Genomic DNA, 20,461 nt, shown 5'->3' with positions numbered 1-20,461 from the left:
GCCCTGACCTTGGTCAGCTATCTAATACAACACTTGATAATCTTTATGGTCCTTTTCAACCCAGGCCATTCTAACATGCTGGAGTTGTCAGCAGGATTCTTGGTGTGCTTGCAGCAGAACCCACACAAGTCTGAGAAGCAAGTTTTACTGCTAGCAACAAACACAGCAGACTTTTATCCAGTTCCTCCCAGAAGCAGTGCTGTAAGGAAGTTTAAATCTCTACCAGTGATACTATTCAAACAGAGGTACAAGATAAAGTGTAATTTAAGATGTTTTACATCACATCCTCAAATTTAGCTGTAAACAAAGAATGCCATGGCTTCAATGAAAGTTACTTAAATTTGAATGCAGAGAACACTTTATTAACTGATTACAGTTTTGATGACCAATCTTAAACCATAATTAATATGGGAAACATAGTGGGGGACATTAAGGCTGAGCCATATATATATAGACAAATCTGGATACTGATAATCTGTACATTTAACCTCTGCTTTTTCTTTATACATCTTTTATTCAGTGTCTGAAATTAATCAAAGAAAACAACGAAAAAACTGGCCACTAATTTAAGATCTTAGTCTGGAATGAAGTTTTTGCATGGGTTTTTGAATGCAATATAGATCTCAGGGCATTTCAAACAAACAGATTTGCAAACATGCTCCAAATCAAGCATTCAAGTATACTTGGAGTTTGTCATTACAGTTTTGTGCAAGTGATTTTATTTTCCAACAACTAGTAGTAGTTCTCTCCTTTAGAAGTTTACGCTCTACTTAAGAGGGTATTAAAATCAACTAATAAGTTGGGAAATCAATATAAATTAAGTGCCTGTGGTGTGCATCAGCTTCCTGCTCTAAGCAACCTTTATCTGTAAGTGGACATAATTGTCAGTTTCACAGAATTACACTGACTTATCAGCAAAACCCAGAAATTTATCTACTATTCTTGCACTGTGAACAGTAGTCCTACATGATGTGATACCATTTTTCACCTGTACAGATCCCTTTTGTAAAGTTGGGCAACACATGAAAGAAAGACAGACAAACTGTGTCTGAAACGACGTTTCAGTTCTTTTGTTCCAGTCACTGAAGGAAGAGGCAGAGGCAAGTTTGAATTACCCCAGAAAACTGAATAATTGGTTTTATTTGGTGTCTTCAAGATGCTTCACCTTCTGTGGGAGACGTAGGTGATGTAGGAGAAACCATTTCAGGTTTTCGTGAAATTCTGTCCAATTCTGCCTGAACATCTGTTAAAACTGGCTTCTGACCTACAAAAGAAATGCACATCACTCAGTGATGTTAATGAAACCATTTTGGGAAAGACTTTGTATTTCAATTCTCAAGAAGCATCTGCAAATCTGCCAAACAAAAAAAGGAAAAGGAAAAAACAACCTGTTATTGCTTCAGGCAAATCCTAGAAACTTTACTCTGTAACCTAAAGCATGCAGTAAATGCCTAAGGCCAAAAATCAGCAGCAAAGGAACAGAAGAAATATAGTCACATCATCTATTTCAGATTTTTCAAAGTAACTTCCATAACTGTATATAAAGCTGTGGGCATATGAAGAGTTAATGTAAAGTCTAGAAAATACACTGCTCTGTATTCTGTAAATTATGAATACTTCTGAATGATTTGCTGTATCAGCTGTATTTTGAAGTAATTCTGAATAGAAATCAGGAGTTTTGCCACAGGCCAGAGTCTGTTCCACAAACTTGGTCAGCTGAAGTTGACACTGCTGCTCGAGGTGCATGCACACCTGCAGGTGGCACATCCCTCACTCTCCTCACCTGCTTACCTCCCCCATAACTTGGGATAACACAAACATTTATACACTCACAATTAAACTTGACCCTAGCTTGCAATACACCTTTTTTTCCTCCTCCCCCAAGTCACTCATAACTCTTACTCCCCAGCCTTCCATGCATCTAGCTTTAAAGGAATCACTGTCAGACATTTCAGATGAATACTAAACATGCTGTTGAAAGAAAATACTAAATTGATTGACTGCTGAAGTCACTCAGTCAAAACCTTCATCAAATCAGAGCTGTAGCACTGGCAAAAGGAAGTTCAAAAACTATTAAGAAGTTAAAAAGTATTGAAGTCATTTTAACATCGATGATAAAAATACACATCACTTTGAAATGAAGTCCCGCTGTATCTGAATAATATTAAGATTATTTATGGCATAAGCTGCTCACACAGCTACAAGAGAAGGTTTTCTTTAATCCTCTGAGCCTTAAGAAGGGCAGGCAATACTGAATCACTGTGACAATAAGAAGCCATATCCAACAAAACATGCAGTTACAAGTAGTAGTGTTCATACTTCTGATAGACTACACTGAATGATGCGCAGCTCAGTCTGAATTGTAAGCTGATCTTTTTAGCATACCTGACTTTTTTGCTGATGGTGGTAGATTGCTGCCAGTACCTCCTGTGCTGCCACCTCCAGGACTGCCACCAACACCACCAGGGCCACCAGGGGAACCAGTTTTCTTACTCAACAGACTATTGAAGAAGTTTGCCAGGACTCCCTCACTGGTAGCTCCTGCTGCAAGGAGACAGGAGTGAGTGGTAGGAAAGACAAAAAACATCCAAACATTGTCCAGATAAATAGCAATTCAATATTTTAGTTATGCTAAATAGGCATATTAAAGGTACTTCCCCAAATTAATTCTTGTCCCCGAAAAGAAAAAGGTACCTTTCATGTTGGGATCAATTTTTTTGGATCCAGCAGGGATAGGTGTAACACTGGCAACATTGGATGTTACAGATCTATTTGGTGTCCTAGGAGATCCTCCAGGAACTCTCGGTGAGGCATCCTGTGCAAAGAAAGAGGAGAAAATTAAAAAGTCTTCCAGAGAATCAACTCATGCACTGTAATTGCATGTGAAACTAAGAACCTGCTTCTCAGTTCTACTTCTTTTTTAATAATGTTGTTCCCCTCACAACTGAAATGAGGCAAGATTAAATTTTACATGTTTTTTTTTTTTTTTTTCTCCACACTTATGACATTATTACAAATATTAACTTCAGTGCAACTGAAGCACTGCTGAAGCTTCCCTCCAGGCACCTCAATGAGAAAAATGAAGCTGTTATTTTATAGTTCCTCTGATCACAGTGAAAACTCCACCGATGAGATTGCAGAGGACCTAAAATCAGCTTCTTGGGAAGATAACACCACATGCCACCAATTACGTGGAAAGGACTAAAGGCAGTCCAAGGAAAAAAGTGAACAAGAAAGCTCCAAACAAAATAACCCCCCCCCAAAACATTACTCAGTTCTTCAACGATAACAGATGTTTTTGTAAAATTGCAGTTCATCTAAAGAAAGTTGAAGTAATCTCTAAAAATTTACATGCTCTCTATTAAACTTCTTACTTTCTAGTTATTTTGAATTTGGACATCATAACCCTCACTTAACCATATGTATATTTTTTTCCCCCAGAGTTTCAATATTCCTAGAATGACAGTGCCAAATTTTGGATATAAAACTCACCAAAGCAATTCAGCTGACATACAGTTTGCTCCCTGGCACACTCTTGGGATGGAAAGGGTAGGCAAGTAACTGCTTAGATGCACTCTAACATTTGAAAAGTAAAGCCACAGCATTTAGCCCTTGCTGCCAATACAAGTTGTCATGCCTAGCTGAGAAGAAGTGTCATCATTTTAGAGCAGTGTAAGAAATATGCTTTAAACACTACATAGTTTACACAAACAAATTGATCAAAGCTATTTGAACGCGCAGTTAAGAGACCAACAGCCCTCAAATACAGGTGATGGTATTGGAAGTACTTTGTTACTACTAACCACTGGCCTTCCTGCAGCAGTAGGAGGCTGTTTCGCCAATTGAGACTGCAAGAAAGAAAAACAAACAACCAATAAACCCATGTATTATTAGATATTACAAAACTTTTTTTTCTTTTCCTGAAGAATCTTGTTAGATGAAACATCAGCTGTTTGTTTTATAAACAGAACATTACCTGCTGCTTCATGAGAAACACTTGGTCATCTTCTGCAACAATTTCTTTCTCATGAACAAACTGCAACACAAAAGAAAAAAAAAAACAAAACACTAATACCAGGATCTGCAAGAATACAACATAAAGCATAGGATACACAGTATCTGTTCACAGATGCACACTCTGGGGCATGTTGTTACCTTACGCTGGCCTGAGCTTGGCATTACTTACAGTGACTTTTGCACTAGCATGAAGTGGCATAAGAAATAGAAACATCTTAGATCCAGGTCTACACAGCAAGTCACCAAAGACAGGCTTTGCCAAAGCAAGCAAGGCAAATACCAAAATTTATAATCTACAGCATATAATCATGCAAAAAGTTTGCCAGTTACATTTCCCTTGGATTCTTGGTACTCAACACATTGCTTTATGTCTTGGTTTCTCCCCCAAAGCTTATAGAAGGACACAGCATTAAGTTTTCTCAGCTTAATCGACACTTGGAAAACGATCACTCCCAAGCTCTTAACTTTACTAGAAAGAAAGCAAATATTTCTGTGACTCAATAACTTCTACATATACATGGGGTCCTCTTTGCTGGCATTTTGTTCAATCCCTCCATGTTTTCCATACAGTTCAGCCTTTATTCTTAAATGGTATGAGAGAGGAAATACACCAAAAAGTTCTGAATGTACTGTGTAAGCTGGAGAAGAGCTATACAAAACACCAAGAAAACACTGAGAACAAAATGAAAAGACAAAATAAGCAAAAATAAGTTTATCGTATTCTTGGAAGCAAAGCTCTGAAAGCTAACAGGGAGATAGGCTGCCAAAAGCACTAGCAAAATATATTCCATTTTTAAAACCTCTCATTTTACCTTTCTGACCGGCGGTTTTCTTATGGTGTCTTCAAAACTGTCTTCTGCTTTTAGTGTTTGAAAGTTCTCATGCAAGATGCCAATCTTCTTGTCATTATCCCAACCTGCAGGACTAGAAGGAAGGATCATTTGGCTTCAAATTCCATCATTACTTCAGGTTATTCTTGAACACAGTTCTCATCTACATGGAACTGAAAGCCCAGAAAGTTGTCATTTCCTTTCTTCTGTGCAAGGGGGTTATTGACCAGTACAGGTAACTACAGACAGGGACTGGTTCACCATAACAGAAAGGAAATGCCTCTTGGTTTATCGTTTCTCTTTGAGGAAGTGAGTATTTGTTGTCTCAGCCAACTTCCCTCTCCAAATCCCCCAGCTCAGCAGACTGTTACACTCATCTTTCAAAAACACAGGACAAAAAAGGCTCTGCAGTCCTGTACAAATGTATGTTGTAGTCATATACACACAACAGTGCAGGTAACTTACATAAATACTGCATCTTTTTCCACAACAACAGCTGGAACGTTGAAAGGAAACCCGTACAACTTCTGGACTATATATTTATAGACTAAATCAATGTTTTTGTTCTCCTTTACCGAGGTGTAAATAAGCGCGGCCCCATCTGAGTACACTTGTTAAAGAAAACTCCATTTTAGAGGTTAGTAAGAAATAGGAAAATGGCCCATTTCTGATGTTCTAAAGGCTATCTCCTCTGAAACACTTAAGAGGAATACAAAAATCAAATAGGTCAAGCAACTTCCAATGCTATTTTTTGAAATAAGCTATTGAAGAATTTAAGTCTCTCTTCCTGCATATATTTTAGGGCAACTCATCCGTTGGTTTTTGAGTAAAGGCTCTTCTCACTTTCAAAGCCCACAGTACCAATAGCTTCACTATGTTGTCTTTTATAATTATATTTTTTTTGCTTTCAGCAAGTGAAAACTTTCATGCCATATCCTTATCTCATCATTCTCCCATCCTGCAGGACTACACAGAGATGTGACACAGATACTACAGCATTAACATCAATAGCTCCAAGAATACAAAAGGTCTTTCACTTTCCCAGCTGGGTTTTTAAATTTGGGACCAAGTTCTTATATTACAGAGTGATCTCCTTTGAAAGGAAGGTAAATGAGTTGTGCTCTACGTTAGTACTAAAATGAGTGATTATTATTCTCATACGGTTCAGTATCAAAGGAAGATTATTTACACACAGGATTAATAAAAGCAACAAGGGAAGTTTCAAGTAGTTGTCACTTTGATATTATAAAAATGCCCCAAACCCTAACCAGTTTCTATATAGATGAAATTCAAATTCTGAAAGAGGTAAGTAATCTAACAAGATCTGATTCCCATTCAGTGACGTTCAGAATACAGTACTGAGCTGCACATGGCAATTGCATGGACTAACTCCTACTAAAGTTTCATATTCCTTTTCTTCATCTACAGAACTTACTGCAATTATCTGTAACTCCATTTTGAAAAACTAGATCCAAAGGAGGTGCCATCACAGTACTTCAGTAGGATCTCAGGGTTTTGAACTACCTTTCCATCTGTTAATTTTTGTCTCTCCAGTAGTATTTAGACCCCCACTTCCTACAGCACACATTATGATGACACAATGAAGGCACATTATTGGCATCTAAAATCTAGATCTGAGCACACCTAGCTACCTAAATAGCATTTTATACATAGCATAGTGACAACTTACATATGTTGTGCCTACTAATAGGAAAGCCAGGGGATCTTTCCCACATCAATTTTTATTTCCTTTCTTCCCTCATCACCTTACCTGTGGGATTACTGAACCCTGAAGACACCACATATTCAGTCAAAGAGATATGGACATCTGAAATGATTTCATGCTAAAATGAATTATCTTCTTATTATTTTAGGGAGCTTGTTGGTTAAGATTTGCTGATTTAGGAACTGATTCTTCAGTATGGAAATGGCAAGGAAAGAAATTCAAAGTAAGGGAACGTGCCAGACTCTTGCATATCTGTAATGAATTAATTCAATTCATTTCAATCAATTCAATTAAAAAATTATTCAACAGAATGAGGAAATATTTAACCCAGCATTGTATATAGAGAATAACCAAAGCAGACGCCCAGCAACAAAGCAGGAGTTGTGCACAGTTTTGGTAAAGATGCAAATATTCTTTTAAGCTGGTCACAATTAATGCAAAGCTTTGAGTCCTTATCGTCTTTATGATGATGCGTTCAAGGATACACTGTAAGCAAAACCGTCTGATATGTGACTGAATGAAGTCGAAGTGTTCATCTCTGTAGTCATGCTCTTTTTCCAGAACACCGATGGCATCGCACTGTTAAAATAAGCACAGAATTAATTAACAGCCAGCTGTTGAAATAGCAGTGCTGCTGCACCTCCTTCACAACTCTGAGCCATGGAGGGCAAAGGAAAAAAACAAAAACCTCCTGAGATTGTTTTGAAACACAATTTTTTTTTATATATTTTTTTAAATCTGCATCTTAGCATGCATATGGTAGCATGGGCTGCCTTAAATTGGGAGTTTAAGTGTTGGCTGTTTTCCATTCTCTTCCCAACTGCAACCACGTTATGCAATAAATCAACATCTCTATTGAACACCAATCCATTGAATACAAGCATTTCCTGCACAGTGCTTTTTACAATGCTGTGCTATCACAAGGCATATTCTTTTCGGCTGGCTACTTGCTCACCCTTTGCAAAGGTAAGCCAAAACAAGAAGCGTGGAGATGAGAAGAAAAAAATAGTGGTTGTGGTGAGGGAAGAATAATGGAGACCCAGGAGGTGAAAACAAACAAACAAACAAACAACAAAATACAGGTGCTTTTCAAATGAGAGAGTCAGCCTTCTCTAGAAGTAACAGCATATGCATCAAAAGGTTTATTCTTTCTCTTTGGGCCAGCAGAGGCTGCAGATGCAGTATGTTTAATGCCAATGAGAACTGAAAAGCCACAGGGGAATAAAACAAAACATGAGAACTACACTACTTTCTCTCTAGACTAAAAGTGTGAGGCATTTAATAGAAATCAAATCAGGTCACAGAAACACCCTAAGAACTGAGCAATGTTAGCAGAGCAGCACTCTACTAGCTAGCACCCTGAAACTTTTTCCTTCACATAAAAAAAAAAAAAGCAGAAGTATTTAAAAATCCAAACCATCGTTTACAGAATAAAGAATGGCTGTGTAAATTAAAGGGAGTTTTAGTTGCTTACTGACTAGCTCACTTCTGAGAGCAAAACCAAGTCTGAGGTATTTCTCAATTCCCTGAAAACTGGTAATACCACAGGAAATACTACATCCAAATTACATGCAAATAGGGCTTCCAGAAGATTCCCAACCTTCAACATAAAACCTATTTATAAGAATTCTTATCCAACGTATTCAGAATGAATTTAGAACCAAGAGTTTCCCACCCCAAATCCACAATTTAAAGCACCCCCTTAATAAAACATACAAAAAACCTAAAATGTGAAACAAACCTTTGTACAAACTACTACTACTGGAATGCCTAAGTTACATGTTAGTGTATCTGCACCCAGGGGTAAAATCACACTGTCATCTTTGTCTTCCTGTAATGAAGTGTTTCTTCTCTGTGGAGAAGCTGGAAAATCCTCGCCTGGTTCTACATATTCCTGGAAGTCTCTTACCACTGAAAATAAAAAAAAAAAGTTATATGAAAAAATCATCTACTTTAGTATTTCAACATTGATTTCCACTGCCATTGATCTCTAGTACTGCTAACAGTACAGTGCTTCTGTAGGTTGAAAGAATTGAACATGCAGTAAGTGCCACTCATTTATTTGGCTAGGCAGAAGAACATGGCCAGTTTCAAGTGTCCATGAGGACAGCATTAACCCATTTTGACTTTTAGCACTGTGGAAGAACAACTGGGCAGTTGCTATTAGCTATCATTGCTTGATAAATCTACTACAGAACCAAGGTCCCCTGCATTGTTCTTGGTGAAATTAGCAAAAATCTGTTAGCATAAACAGCAGCAAGCCTTGTACAGATCATTTAGTTGGTTTGACCTAAAAGTCCCTCATCCACAGTTTTCTGTACCATGAATCTATACTAGTAATAAACAAACAAACAAAAAAATTAGTCAATAACTAGATTATTAAGTAGCAGTATGTTAAACATTTGGCATGACTTTACAACAAATCAGATACTACTTTAAAGTTTAGCAAGGAAGGCAAGTCAGAATCCAACAAGAATTAGAAGGGAAAAAAAAAAAAAAGGCAAGGTTATAAGTGTAACTCCTGCCAGTTCTGATGCAAGTGCCCAAGCTCTAATTACAAGGTCACTTAATGTGCATCCCACCAGGGATGCAGCATCAGGCATCAGACGTTTGTACCTTTCACATCAAGTGTCTGATTTCACCCAGCAGAAAAAGGATTCTATCCCAAACCACTTCCATTACTTTTCCACGGGTAGCACTGCCTGAATCAGCCAGAAATCCAGGCAGCAAGATGATTTAGCAGAATCACAGATGAATCACACACACCAGCACTCCAGTACTTTCTCACTGCTTTGTCCTGATTTGCCTTCATCCATCCCTACCTTTTCTAAACCGACTGAAGGCCTGAGTTCCTACCTAGAAAAGCATCGGGTGAATTAACAGAACACGGAGTTATCCAGCATCCAGGATAGAAGTGCATTGGGCTGAAGTTATTCAGCTCTTCTACCCGAAATTCAGAACAAAAAGAAGCATAGGTACAGATCATCATCTCTACTTCAGCAGTTGATTGAGGCTCTCATTAAAGCAACGCTGCCCCTTCAGTCTGGTCTGAGAGCCTCCCAGACTGATTATGTTTTTAATCCAGAGCTCTCACCAGGATATGCCAGCAACTCAAGGGAAGAAAAAAAGATTAATGCACCATATCAACTCAGAGACCTTGGAATACTTTTTTCTGGATTCTGTAAAATTTTCTATTCTGTTCAGTCAGTCGGTAAAGAAGCAAAGCTACCATCTGCACAGTTTTGATAGCAAAGATATTGCATCCCTACTTTCATCCAGTAAAACCATATCCTGAAACAGTTGGTAATTTTAATACACAGCCTTCCCACCAACAAAACAAAATGACCAACGCTCAAAAGCACTCTTCTCCCTCTCTTAATTTTTCACACTAAGAATTTAAGATGACTCCCAGGAATGACACTCCCTTAGAATAATCTTTTAAAAGAAAAGTAAGCTGTCGCCTTACTGCCCATTTAATCACAGCACAGCTACAACTTGGATGTCAAAAAAAAAAAAAGCAAAAAAAAAAGCTATCCAACAAGTGCTTAAGAACATAATCATTCTAGAGACAAATTTCAGACTTCAATAAATAGAGTTTTAACCACAGTATTTGATCACACACAGCCTTCCCAAATGCTTGCTTCCTGTAGTAATTCAGAGAGGTGAAGGGGCAAGGTTCATGATTTAGTACCACAAGTGAAATACGGTGGCTGCCCAAAACTAGTAGGTGCTATGACACTAGCAAGCTCAGTCAGATCAAGGAATTCTGCAATAACCTTGTGTTCTGCATATTTAAGTTAAAAAGACATGAAAGTGATAGAGCATATTGATGCCAAAAGAACCAAACAAACAGAAAAAACAACACAAGAAAACCCAAACCAAAGCATACATAGCTGCATTTGTGTCAAGAATAACTCCTCAAGCATAAAGGGCCCAAACATTACTGGGCATGAAATAATCCTGAATGCTTTCAACATTTACATTTTTGTTAAACAGAGAAAAGACCCAAAATTATCTAGCCTGACTGGTTACAGGAACAAGTAAAAGACTAATGCAGTATAAAAGATGAAAATCCACCTTTAAAATAATTAAATATAAAACAGAAAGCCATTACATTTTTTTCATTTGATAAATCTTATCTTGTTTCTCCAGGAAATAAGACAATTCAACCTGGAACTCCTGATCTTAAGCCACTTTTACAATAGAGAAAAAGACTGCAATGGAGAGATTAAGTTGTACAGAAAGCATTAAGCATACTGAAGTGGAATCCTAAATATCTACAGAATACTCACATTTTTGTTCCATTTCTTTCATTTCTTCAGGAGGAATTTTTAACTTGTCAATGTGTTCTCTTACAACACTTGCCCATTTTTGTAAAGAATCCATTGCAGTCCAAGGCCTGGACATGTCTACTACCAACATAACTAGAGTGTCCTTTAGTGAGTTTGACTCCATTGCAAATTTAAGGAGACCCTTGTGATACAGGTCACCATCCAAAATCCGTACATTGCATCTTGTTTGGTCTATAACAAAAGAAAAAACATTTTGAGATTCACTTGCAACAGTCCACTCCATAATAACTATTACATTTTCATTAGGTATGTAAAATACAAGTCAAGAAAATTAAAAAACATGTTTAAATCAGTCAGCTTAACACACACATACACCAGCAACTGCAGCTTGTGGAGAGCCCTTGCCCCTCAGAGACACTGAAGTTTGAAGAATTCAGCTTAATGGCCATAACTGAAGATCTTGAACAGAGTACCTGAAGATGAAAACTCAGAGAAAAAAATCGAATATTTCCAATGTTAATCTTCACCATTTGAGAAGGAAAATGGTTCTCTTGGAAAAGCAACTTAAAGGGGGAGCTTTGAAGGGGAGATGGCAGTCAGCTGAGCAGACGGGCTGAAAAGGGATGGCTGAATTCATTCAATGTGATGTGCATGTATAACTGTATCTTGGCCATCAGAAAACTGAAGCAGAACTGCAAGTTTCTGTCATAAGCTTTAATGATTTAGATGGAGAGTGAACAGGCAAGAAAGTTATTCTTCAGATATGCAGAAGGACAATCACAGTGCAGACAGGCCATCTTACTGCTTCTTCCACCAAAACAGTGTACTCCTACCCTCAGAAACACTTCACTTCTGAAGTAAATGAAGAGCTAGTGATTCAAAATTAGATAGCATGATATAATTACATTTTGCCTTCAGGTAAATTTTCACAGCTTGATACAGAAGCTCTGAGGAAAACATTCAGAATCAGTTCTTAACTTTGTGATATAAAGTCATCTTTGAGACCAAAAGCCAAAGGTGGAAGTCAAGAAAGGAGGTGATTTCAGAAGGTAGAAGGAACTAACTTCTGTTTCTCCTTCAACCTGCATTTGTTTTCATAGCACGGAGAAGTCATTTTTACCCACAAGTACTTTTGTATTCTTATTCACACTCAGATGCTTCTAAGCACTGCCTGTAGATAATTCATTACACTTCATCACCTAGTGGTGAGACCCCACCTGCAGTACTGTGTTCAACCCTGGACCTCAAAATAGGAAGCATCTGGATCAGATAGAGCACATGCAGAGGAGGCCACAAGGCTGGAGCATCTCTCCTATGGAGAGAGGCTGAGAGAGCTGGGGTTGTTCAGCCTGAAGAAGAGAAGGCTGTAGGGAAACCTTACAGTGACATTCCAGTACCTAAAGGGTCCCTACAGGAAAGGCAGGGAGGGACTTTTTATACAGGCATGCAGTGACAGGACAGGGAGGAATGGCTTTAAACTAAAAAAGGAGAGATTTAGGTTACATGTTAGAAAGAAATTCCTCACTCAGAGCGTGATGAGGCAATGGGAGAGGTTGCCCAGAGAAGCTGGGGATGCCCCATCCCTGGAGGTGTTCAAGGCCAGGCTGGATGGGGCTTTGTGCAGACTGGTCTAGTGGGAGGCATCCCTGATCATAGCAGGGGGGTTGGAACTCACTGGTATTTAAAGGTCCCTTCCAACCCAAACTATTCTATAATGCAGTGCATAAACAGGCTACAGCCTCCTTCCCTCACCCTCTCCCCCTCAATTTAAGCATCAGGGTGGAATTCAGCATTCCACAGGTACAGATATCTGTAGTGTGAGTCTTATACACCTTTTCCTCTAGGTTTGACGAGTGCACTTTTGCCTACCATCCATTCAGAATGTTACAAAAGACTGCTTTTCTCCTGGCCTTTTCAGCCTTTTAACTGGCTCCTCTCCTCCTCATGCCTGGTCATTCATGATATATGTGAAGGAGATTAGAATGAGAAACCTCATCATAACAAATTGGCTGTGGACTGAACCGACCTTCTACTGAGAAAGAAAACCATCCCATTCTTATTCTAAATATCACAATACTGAACCACTACTTTGGCTTAAAATATTATAAGAAACTTACCATCTCGATCTTCATCATGCACGTTTAAATACAAATACTCCATGCCTCTTCCTTTTTTGTATTCCTCGATTCCTTGAATTTTTCCTATTAAGCTAGTTTTACCTGCTCCATCTTCACCTGGAGAGACAGAAATTAGATAACACTCAATCTTAAAACTCAGCTACATTTAAAAATCATTTGTGACAAGAAGGAAACGTTCTTTAACAAGACAACTGAGCTCATTAAATTTTCAAAATATAGAGGGCTTTGCCCAACTCATCCATTTGTTTAAAGAGCGTGGTTCATCTTCAAGTCTCATCTCTAATTAGTTATAAAGGCAGTTATGACAGTACCTATCCATTTTGAATAAAGTTTTCATACGTATTTTACAAGCTAACTTAACACTTGAAACAACTCCAGTCTTTCACTTGTAACCAAAGTCTTTCTGAAGTAGAGGTCCAAGTGAGAGTAAGTTCATCACACAATCAGAAGAATGCCACTGACAATTCCCCCCAGTCAAACAGGGCAGAACAGCAAGCTGAATAGGGCAAAACTGTTTTCTTATAATTTTATGAGTTGATTTCTCTGAATCTTTTCTACAGTTCTGAAGAAGCTTTAAAGGAGGTGGAAAACAGAAAACTTTTGTTGTACATTCTGACACAGCCTACAGATCCATTGATCCCACTCTTAATGCCCACTTATTCCCTCCCCTCCAAAGGGACCTCAGATTGCCAGTGAACCTTACACCATAAGTACACAACTGCTCAACTTCTGCCAAAGACTCATCCTGAAGATCTTCTTAGTACATGTCCTAGAGCTGGAAAACTTCAGGCACCATTTTTCAAGTCTGAAAGAGTAACCTAAGTACACCTGGATGTAGATCAGGGGTTTTGCTTCTCTAATTTGATACAGTGATGAGCACATTTGACAGTCTGAGAGCTGGAGCTGTTCAGCCTGGAGAAGAGATTTTAAAGTGACCTGAGAGCAACCTTTCAGTACCTAAAGAGGAGCTACAGGAAAGAAGGGGACAGACTCTTTAGATGGGTCTGTAATGATAGGGCAAGAAGAAATGGTTTCAAGCTTAAAGAGGGGAGATTTAGGTTAGATATAAGGAAAAAGTCTTTTACCACGAGGGCGGTGAGGCACAGGAACAGGCTGCCCAGTGGTGTGGAGGATGCCCTGTCCCTGCTGACTTTCAAGGTGAGGCTGGATCAACCCTGGGCAACCTGATCCAGCTGTGGTGTCCCTGTTCATTGCAGGGGAGTTGGGATAGATGGCCTTTAAAGATCCCTTCCGACTCTAAGGATTCTGATTTCATGACAACGGTTAGTGAAGATGGAGATTAGTAACTTCCCAGAGCTCACTCACAGGTTACAAAATCAAAATTAATAACAGGTTCCTAGGTACCTTATCCACTTCATGCCAAAAAGAACATTTTTTCAAGTCTCAACAATACAGTGAAAGTGTAAGCACTACATAAAAAAGAAAAAAGTGCAAGGGCAATAATTTTCATTGTTACATATAAGGATGAAAGAAAACACAATTACAGGTAATTTTAACTAAATGCTGGAAAGCACAGCAAGTTTCTATTCACACAAGTTTTTCCTCTTCTTGTATGAATATTCTTTTAAACAAGAAATTCTGCCTGGAAGGTGAACAACTGAAGCCTCTTCACCCCAGATAAATGACAGTTCTTCCCTTGCCTTCACCAAAGTACTCCAACTTCTTGAACTCGTCATCTACAAGTAACAGTGGAGATTCTATTGAGCTGCTGCACTGGCAAGGTACACTGCAAGAAGGTGCTGTTACTATTGCTGAAGTTTTCTATAGGTTTTACCAGACTTAAATTAAAAAGAAAAGAGAAAAAAGAAAAAATCCCACAAAACAAGGTAGCTTTGGTTCCAAACGTTCAAAAGATAAAACAATCCTTATTCCTTTCAAAGAGGATTGCAGTTTGCCACTTCCCAGGTTGCTCACACTAGCTACCTCCAGCTAAGTTCTCTTACATTCTACCTAGTTTCACATAGGTGGTAACAAAGTTTACAACTTGTTTGCATTGGGAAAGCTTAGCACCTTCAGCAAAGTTCATCTGCCAGTTCGCAATAAAACTGCCTGCAACCTGACTAAGAAACACCTGTGGTCACGAGAAGTTCCAACATCGCAAAAGAAACCCTTAATTTCATTAATTAGTCAGGTAAATGAAGAGAATAGTGAGATGTGCAGCTGACACAAGGGAAGCCAAAGAATACACGAAGAAAGGCATTAGAAAGAACACTGGCAAGTGGCCCAAAACAAGCAACTCATGAACTAAGCAGCGTACAAACACAACTGCCCACAAGAGTGCAAGATGGCTGCATAGCCAGATGTGCCCCAACCCACAGGTGATCCTGGGCTCCCAAAAGATTCGTAAGCCAAATTAGAGTCAACGTCTGGAAAAAGCTGTCAGAAAGTAAAAACTGGGACATGGTGTATGACATCAGCACTTCTTCCTCCTTGCCCACAGCATTCATTGGAAGTAAGAAAAGATTACCTTTAACAAGAGAGCAAAGTCTTGATGCTCCGTTCTGCCTCTATTTCTTAAGTAATAAATATTCTTAAGTATGTTGGACATACCTTTTACAACTGTGATAGCTGCAAATACATTTGATCCCTGCTATTCACCTATTTTTTTCTCATCCTAAAGCCTTCAAATCTCCAAGAAGTCAACCAATTTTGAACATACCCAAGTTATGCTGGGAAATAGCAGCAGTATAGTTCTGCTTTCTAATAACTTTTTAGCAAATTCTACCTGCATGCAATGCTAATGTCTAAGGCATCCCAAAACCCAAATCTTCTATTGTAATGCTTTTAGTATATACTGAAGCTTTCCTCCACCAGATGACAAGGAAATGGAAGTCTGTTGGTTATTTTAAGTTTGAGGGGTAACAGACAGCACCATAACACAATTAGTGCAGGTACTGCCAGGCACATACATCAAAGTGTGCATATACTCTTATTTCTAAATAAGAACACGTGGATACACACACATTTGTAGCATTTGACATTCTGAACCCTAGCATACTTCAGAATATTTTTTTGTCACTGTCTCTGGGTAACCCTGAAGTACAGAAAACAGCAGTGGTACTTAGTTTCAAACAAAAGGAACAGGTCCTATCCCCAGGTCTTAAACTTTACTGCCTGTTCAAGTTATGAAATAAGGTGCTTCATTTTATCTGAAGCTCTACTGAAACACCATGCAAGACAGAGTGCTATCATGCACCTCCAGGAGGAGTAATCATCATACCCCTCTTCCTTCCAAAATTTTGAGACAGAAAATCCTTTGGTGGCTTCTTTATTTCAAAAGATAAGATAATCAAATTTCTATATGTAAGCTCACAGAGCAAAACATTCCAGACATGCAATTCTTGCTCTAGAGCTGCAAGGCAGAATAAAACTGAAGATGCACATGTAAGAGTTTGCATCCTGCTTTCATAAGTAACCAAACCCCCTCCTTTTCTAAGATAAATCTTAAAGAACTAGAACTCCCCACTACATCAAGCTGCACTTGTACATTAATCATACAGTGAGGAAACAGAAGCAATGCTTCCCAGCAAGCAGTGCTGCACACTAAAGCTGAATACAAACATGAGAGACAATAGATTTAATTTTTCCGGAAGCTGAGCTAGGAAGCAGTCACAGCAATCTGCTTACACAGTATTTCACCATCTTGTTAAGCAAAAGGAGAGCCTTGCATTCAGCTGAACAAAAGCCATCTCACTTCCATACCCATGCTGCTCCTTCACTCCCTGACAAGCCACTCAAGCACTCCTGGCCAGGAGCACCAAGGCAGCATGCTACAAAACCCTGCCCTACTCCCTGCTGTTGGGTGCTGGCCAGCCCCAAAGCCAGAGGAAATTTAGGTTACAGAACTTCTGTTCCATTAAGCATTGATAATTATCAATATTTACTACTCACACTTCCACTTATCTTCCAGTTTAGGAAACAAAAGCAGAAGCAGACTATCACTTGTCTTAGAACAAGGCAAACATCTATTAATTTCTTACTGCACATAGAACCATCCTGAGTATCATTCATTGTCACCATGACAGACATTAGTTTCCACTTATGTAAATCTTCTCCACTGTAAAATACCAAATGTGTTCACAATATGTGAAATCAACAAAGCAGAATGCAAAACGTTTCTTTTATTGGTACCTCTTCTATGAGGAGCTCTGATTCTTTTCCCCAGCAATAGTTTGAAAAGCTCTGGACTTACTGAAAAGCTGTGCATGTAACCATAATGCCAAAGGTTCCTTGATGAAACTTGAAACTGAGTTATCAAGGGCAAAGCAGCTTTCCCAGAATCTCAGTGATCTCTATTCTATGCAGTGTGGAACCTCCCAGCCCTAATCCAGCAGAGTGGAGACACAACAGCCTTCACACTACAGATAAGGACATGTGCACTATAGCTATTTTCCAGATAGAACATTTCTCTCAAGCACAGGCTAGTAGCTGCCTTTTCCTCATCCTCATATCAATCAGTGACAGAGATTTGCTTACACATACCATACTAATTGAAGAATGCCTTCTGTGGAGCAAGACCAAAATAATCAGGGTAAGCCACGTTTAGTTTGCTTTCAGAGAATGGAGGAACAAAATTAATTATGCTGACGAGATTCTTCTCCACAATTCCTCAAAACAATGTGCAAGTTTGCAGTCAGTAGGTCGTATCAAGTCTTGGAATAACTCACCATCAAATTAGACTTCACTTGTTAGACAAAAAGCTTTGTTTTACCCCACTGAAAACATTTTTCTTCTCACACATCATTTGCTTGGTTTTACAGTGGCACTAAAAAAATCAAACAGCTTTTCTGAGGGGCACAGAAACTGTACTTCTGCATAACAGCAGAATATAAAACAGAGCATAAACAACTGTTCCAGCATCCCTTTGTGAAGTCCTGCAACACGAGAATAGATGGATTGACCATGGAAACAGGTAGAGCAGTAGCAGTATTACTTATTTCTGCAGTGAATATAAGCAACACATCTCTAAGGCAAGCACTAAGTCCCTGTACCACAGCAGTAAGCCATCTACTGCATTTTAACCCAGGTTCACTACCAAAAGAGAATAATCCTGCGCTACTATCAAAAGGATGCCTTTATTAGCATTCCTGTCACTAGCCTACCTGGAGAGTACAGAAACACAATTCCTTCCACATTATCACCTTCAAAGCTATTTCTGAGATAGATGCACACATCAGCAACACCACTGGCAAAGCAGAGACAAATTAAATAAATGCAGTTCAAGAATTCCACAGTTTGCCATGCTGTTACGATTAAATACGGCTTACTACAGAACTTTCATTTAATTCTGGCCTCTTGGAAAACGAGTTAGAACAAGAAGAACATTCCCAAAAGCACACCTTCATTCTGAAACAGTAACCTAGTTGTTTTGCTGCTACATTATCTAGGTAAACATCCCATCAAAACAACTGATACTTTTAGCACTGTAACTCTGTTGACTGAAAGAGAACATGGCTTGCATTTGGAAGGCTCTTACTGCACAGAATGTGAAAAAGTTCAGATTTGGATTTGAAGAGGAAGAAAAGAAGTTATCTGGCAACTCTTGCAAGACTAGAGAATTACAAATCATTTAAGATGAACAAAGGATACAATCAACAAACAACATTTCATCAGCTGAAATGATGAAATGATCATGGAAAAGCTGCCAGATATTGAATAGGAAAAAAAAAAAAAAAAGCAAATGGACAATTAAAGTTGTGTTCAATGCTAAAAAATAAGTAAAAAGATCTCATATTATTTTTTGTAGTCTCTGTACAAATCTGCTGTCTCAAAACGTAATGCTGGAGCTCGCTATAGTTCAAGGATCCACTAAAGGAAAGCAACAAGCTGAAACAACTCCTTGGGATATACCCATTCCCTGCAGTAAGTGAACCCAAAACATGCACACGCAGAAAAGCGCACCTGCAAATTAGCTGTATAGGCTGTGGGAACTTCTTCTCAGCACCCTGACAGCCAATAGGCAGGAGCAGAGCTCAAAGATTCAGACAGACAGGTCTGGCCCTGCAAAGCAAGAAAATGTGCACATGAGGCAGCTGAGTGCTGACTGCCCACTCTGCTCAGAGCCTTTATTACAGAGCGGAGTAAAGCACAGAGAAAGCCAAAATACTAATGATTCAACAGCAGTGAAAGTGTGCAGCACAAGACATTTACAGTCGGGTTCACGTGTCACTGGATGGTTTGACATCCTGAGAACTGCAGGCAAAGAACTGTGCTATGCTTCAGAGATCAGAATGCATGAAATACAAAGCCTGCTAGAAAGCAGCTATTCAGTTGGTTTGCAAGCTAGGGAGCCTGTTTTCTCATGCATCATGGAATGACTTTGCACATTACTGCCTGAATACATGCTGCAATTTATTGAATAAATGATTAGTTCAGGCCTCTGAATTCAGGCCTTCACACATCCTGTGCTGCTATGGATTCCATCCATAACCCACAGTGGTGACATTTCATTGCTCCATCTATCCCACTTGCTGGTTCAGGTTTAATTATTGCAGGAAGGAAAGAACAAGAGAGCTCTCAGTAAGCATCAGCTTTATCATTGCACTCAACAACAAGCACGAGTCTCTTCTGCTCAGCACCTTTACAGTACAAGAGAGCAGAAGTCTGGGGGGAAAAAAAAAGAATGAAGAATGCCAACGACAAGAGCTACAAGCTTCCAGCTGTCTTCAAAATAGTACCTAGAATTGGCAGCAAGACAAGCCCAATACCTTAAGAAAAAGGGGATGGCATGTTTTCTATTGCTATGATGTGCTAAATGAGGTGGCTAAGGCTGCTCTGACAGAACTGCTTAGGGATCAGAGCATATTTGCTGTACAGAATTGTTTAGGAAAGCTTGTATTTCTATCATTAGTTCATACAATCATAGAAGAATGCTTTTGTACTGCATGCAGTGCCAATCAAAGTTTGAACTCTTCACATTAAGACTGAAACAATTCTAGAGAAATGAAACTATAAATTAGTCTGGATTTTGCCAATTTTGAGTAAAGAATTACCAGCATTATATGCTAACCTTCATTTCACAAAATAGTGCATCATATTCAGAAACTGGCATCTGGTATCCCACTTTTCTTGAGTTATTTCTATGGTGTTTTGAAATGTGTTCTAGGTTCTTAAAAATGAGATGTTAACACAGCTAAAAATATATGCTGAAATAGCAGAATTAACATGCCAATATTATAACTGCTCTAGCACAAAGTACGTGAAAACGTACTTTACAACTCCTGCTTAAGAGCGTTCTAAGAGCAAAGAAATTGGAAATAGTCATGGCAAGAAGTGATCCTTATGAACAACAAAAAGCCAGTATAAAAACTACTTAAAGGAAGAAAGCTTAAAAACAGAGGAAACAAACAACAACAACAACAAAAAAAAGGCATCAACTAAAAAGTAGAGCTACATTTAGGAGGTGTTGAAGAACCACGTGGATGTGGCACTGAGGGA

The 20,461-nt window shown here is 38.8% G+C and overlaps 1 protein-coding gene across 1 annotated transcript; it reads right to left on the bottom strand.

The window, feature by feature from the left end:
• Positions 1–331: 331 nt before the first annotated feature.
• Positions 332–16,666, bottom strand: LOC122189367 (cytoplasmic dynein 1 light intermediate chain 1). The gene is made up of 12 exons (XM_042888511.1): positions 16,652–16,666; positions 12,983–13,142; positions 10,866–11,096; positions 8,315–8,484; positions 7,059–7,152; positions 5,313–5,448; positions 4,830–4,941; positions 3,977–4,036; positions 3,804–3,848; positions 2,695–2,815; positions 2,386–2,544; positions 332–1,264 (listed from the first exon to the last, which is right to left on the bottom strand). The coding sequence occupies exons 1-12, from the start codon at positions 16,664–16,666 to the stop codon at positions 1,152–1,154; spliced, it is 1,416 nt and encodes a 471-aa protein (XP_042744445.1). The 3' UTR covers positions 332–1,151.
• Positions 16,667–20,461: the final 3,795 nt, after the last annotated feature.

This window comes from Lagopus leucura, unplaced genomic scaffold, assembly GCF_019238085.1.
Source record: "Lagopus leucura isolate 7727_CA_CO unplaced genomic scaffold, USGS_WTPT01 Super-Scaffold_100157, whole genome shotgun sequence".
NCBI lineage: Eukaryota > Metazoa > Chordata > Aves > Galliformes > Phasianidae > Lagopus > Lagopus leucura.
This window is presented reverse-complemented; position numbering and strand designations above follow the sequence as displayed.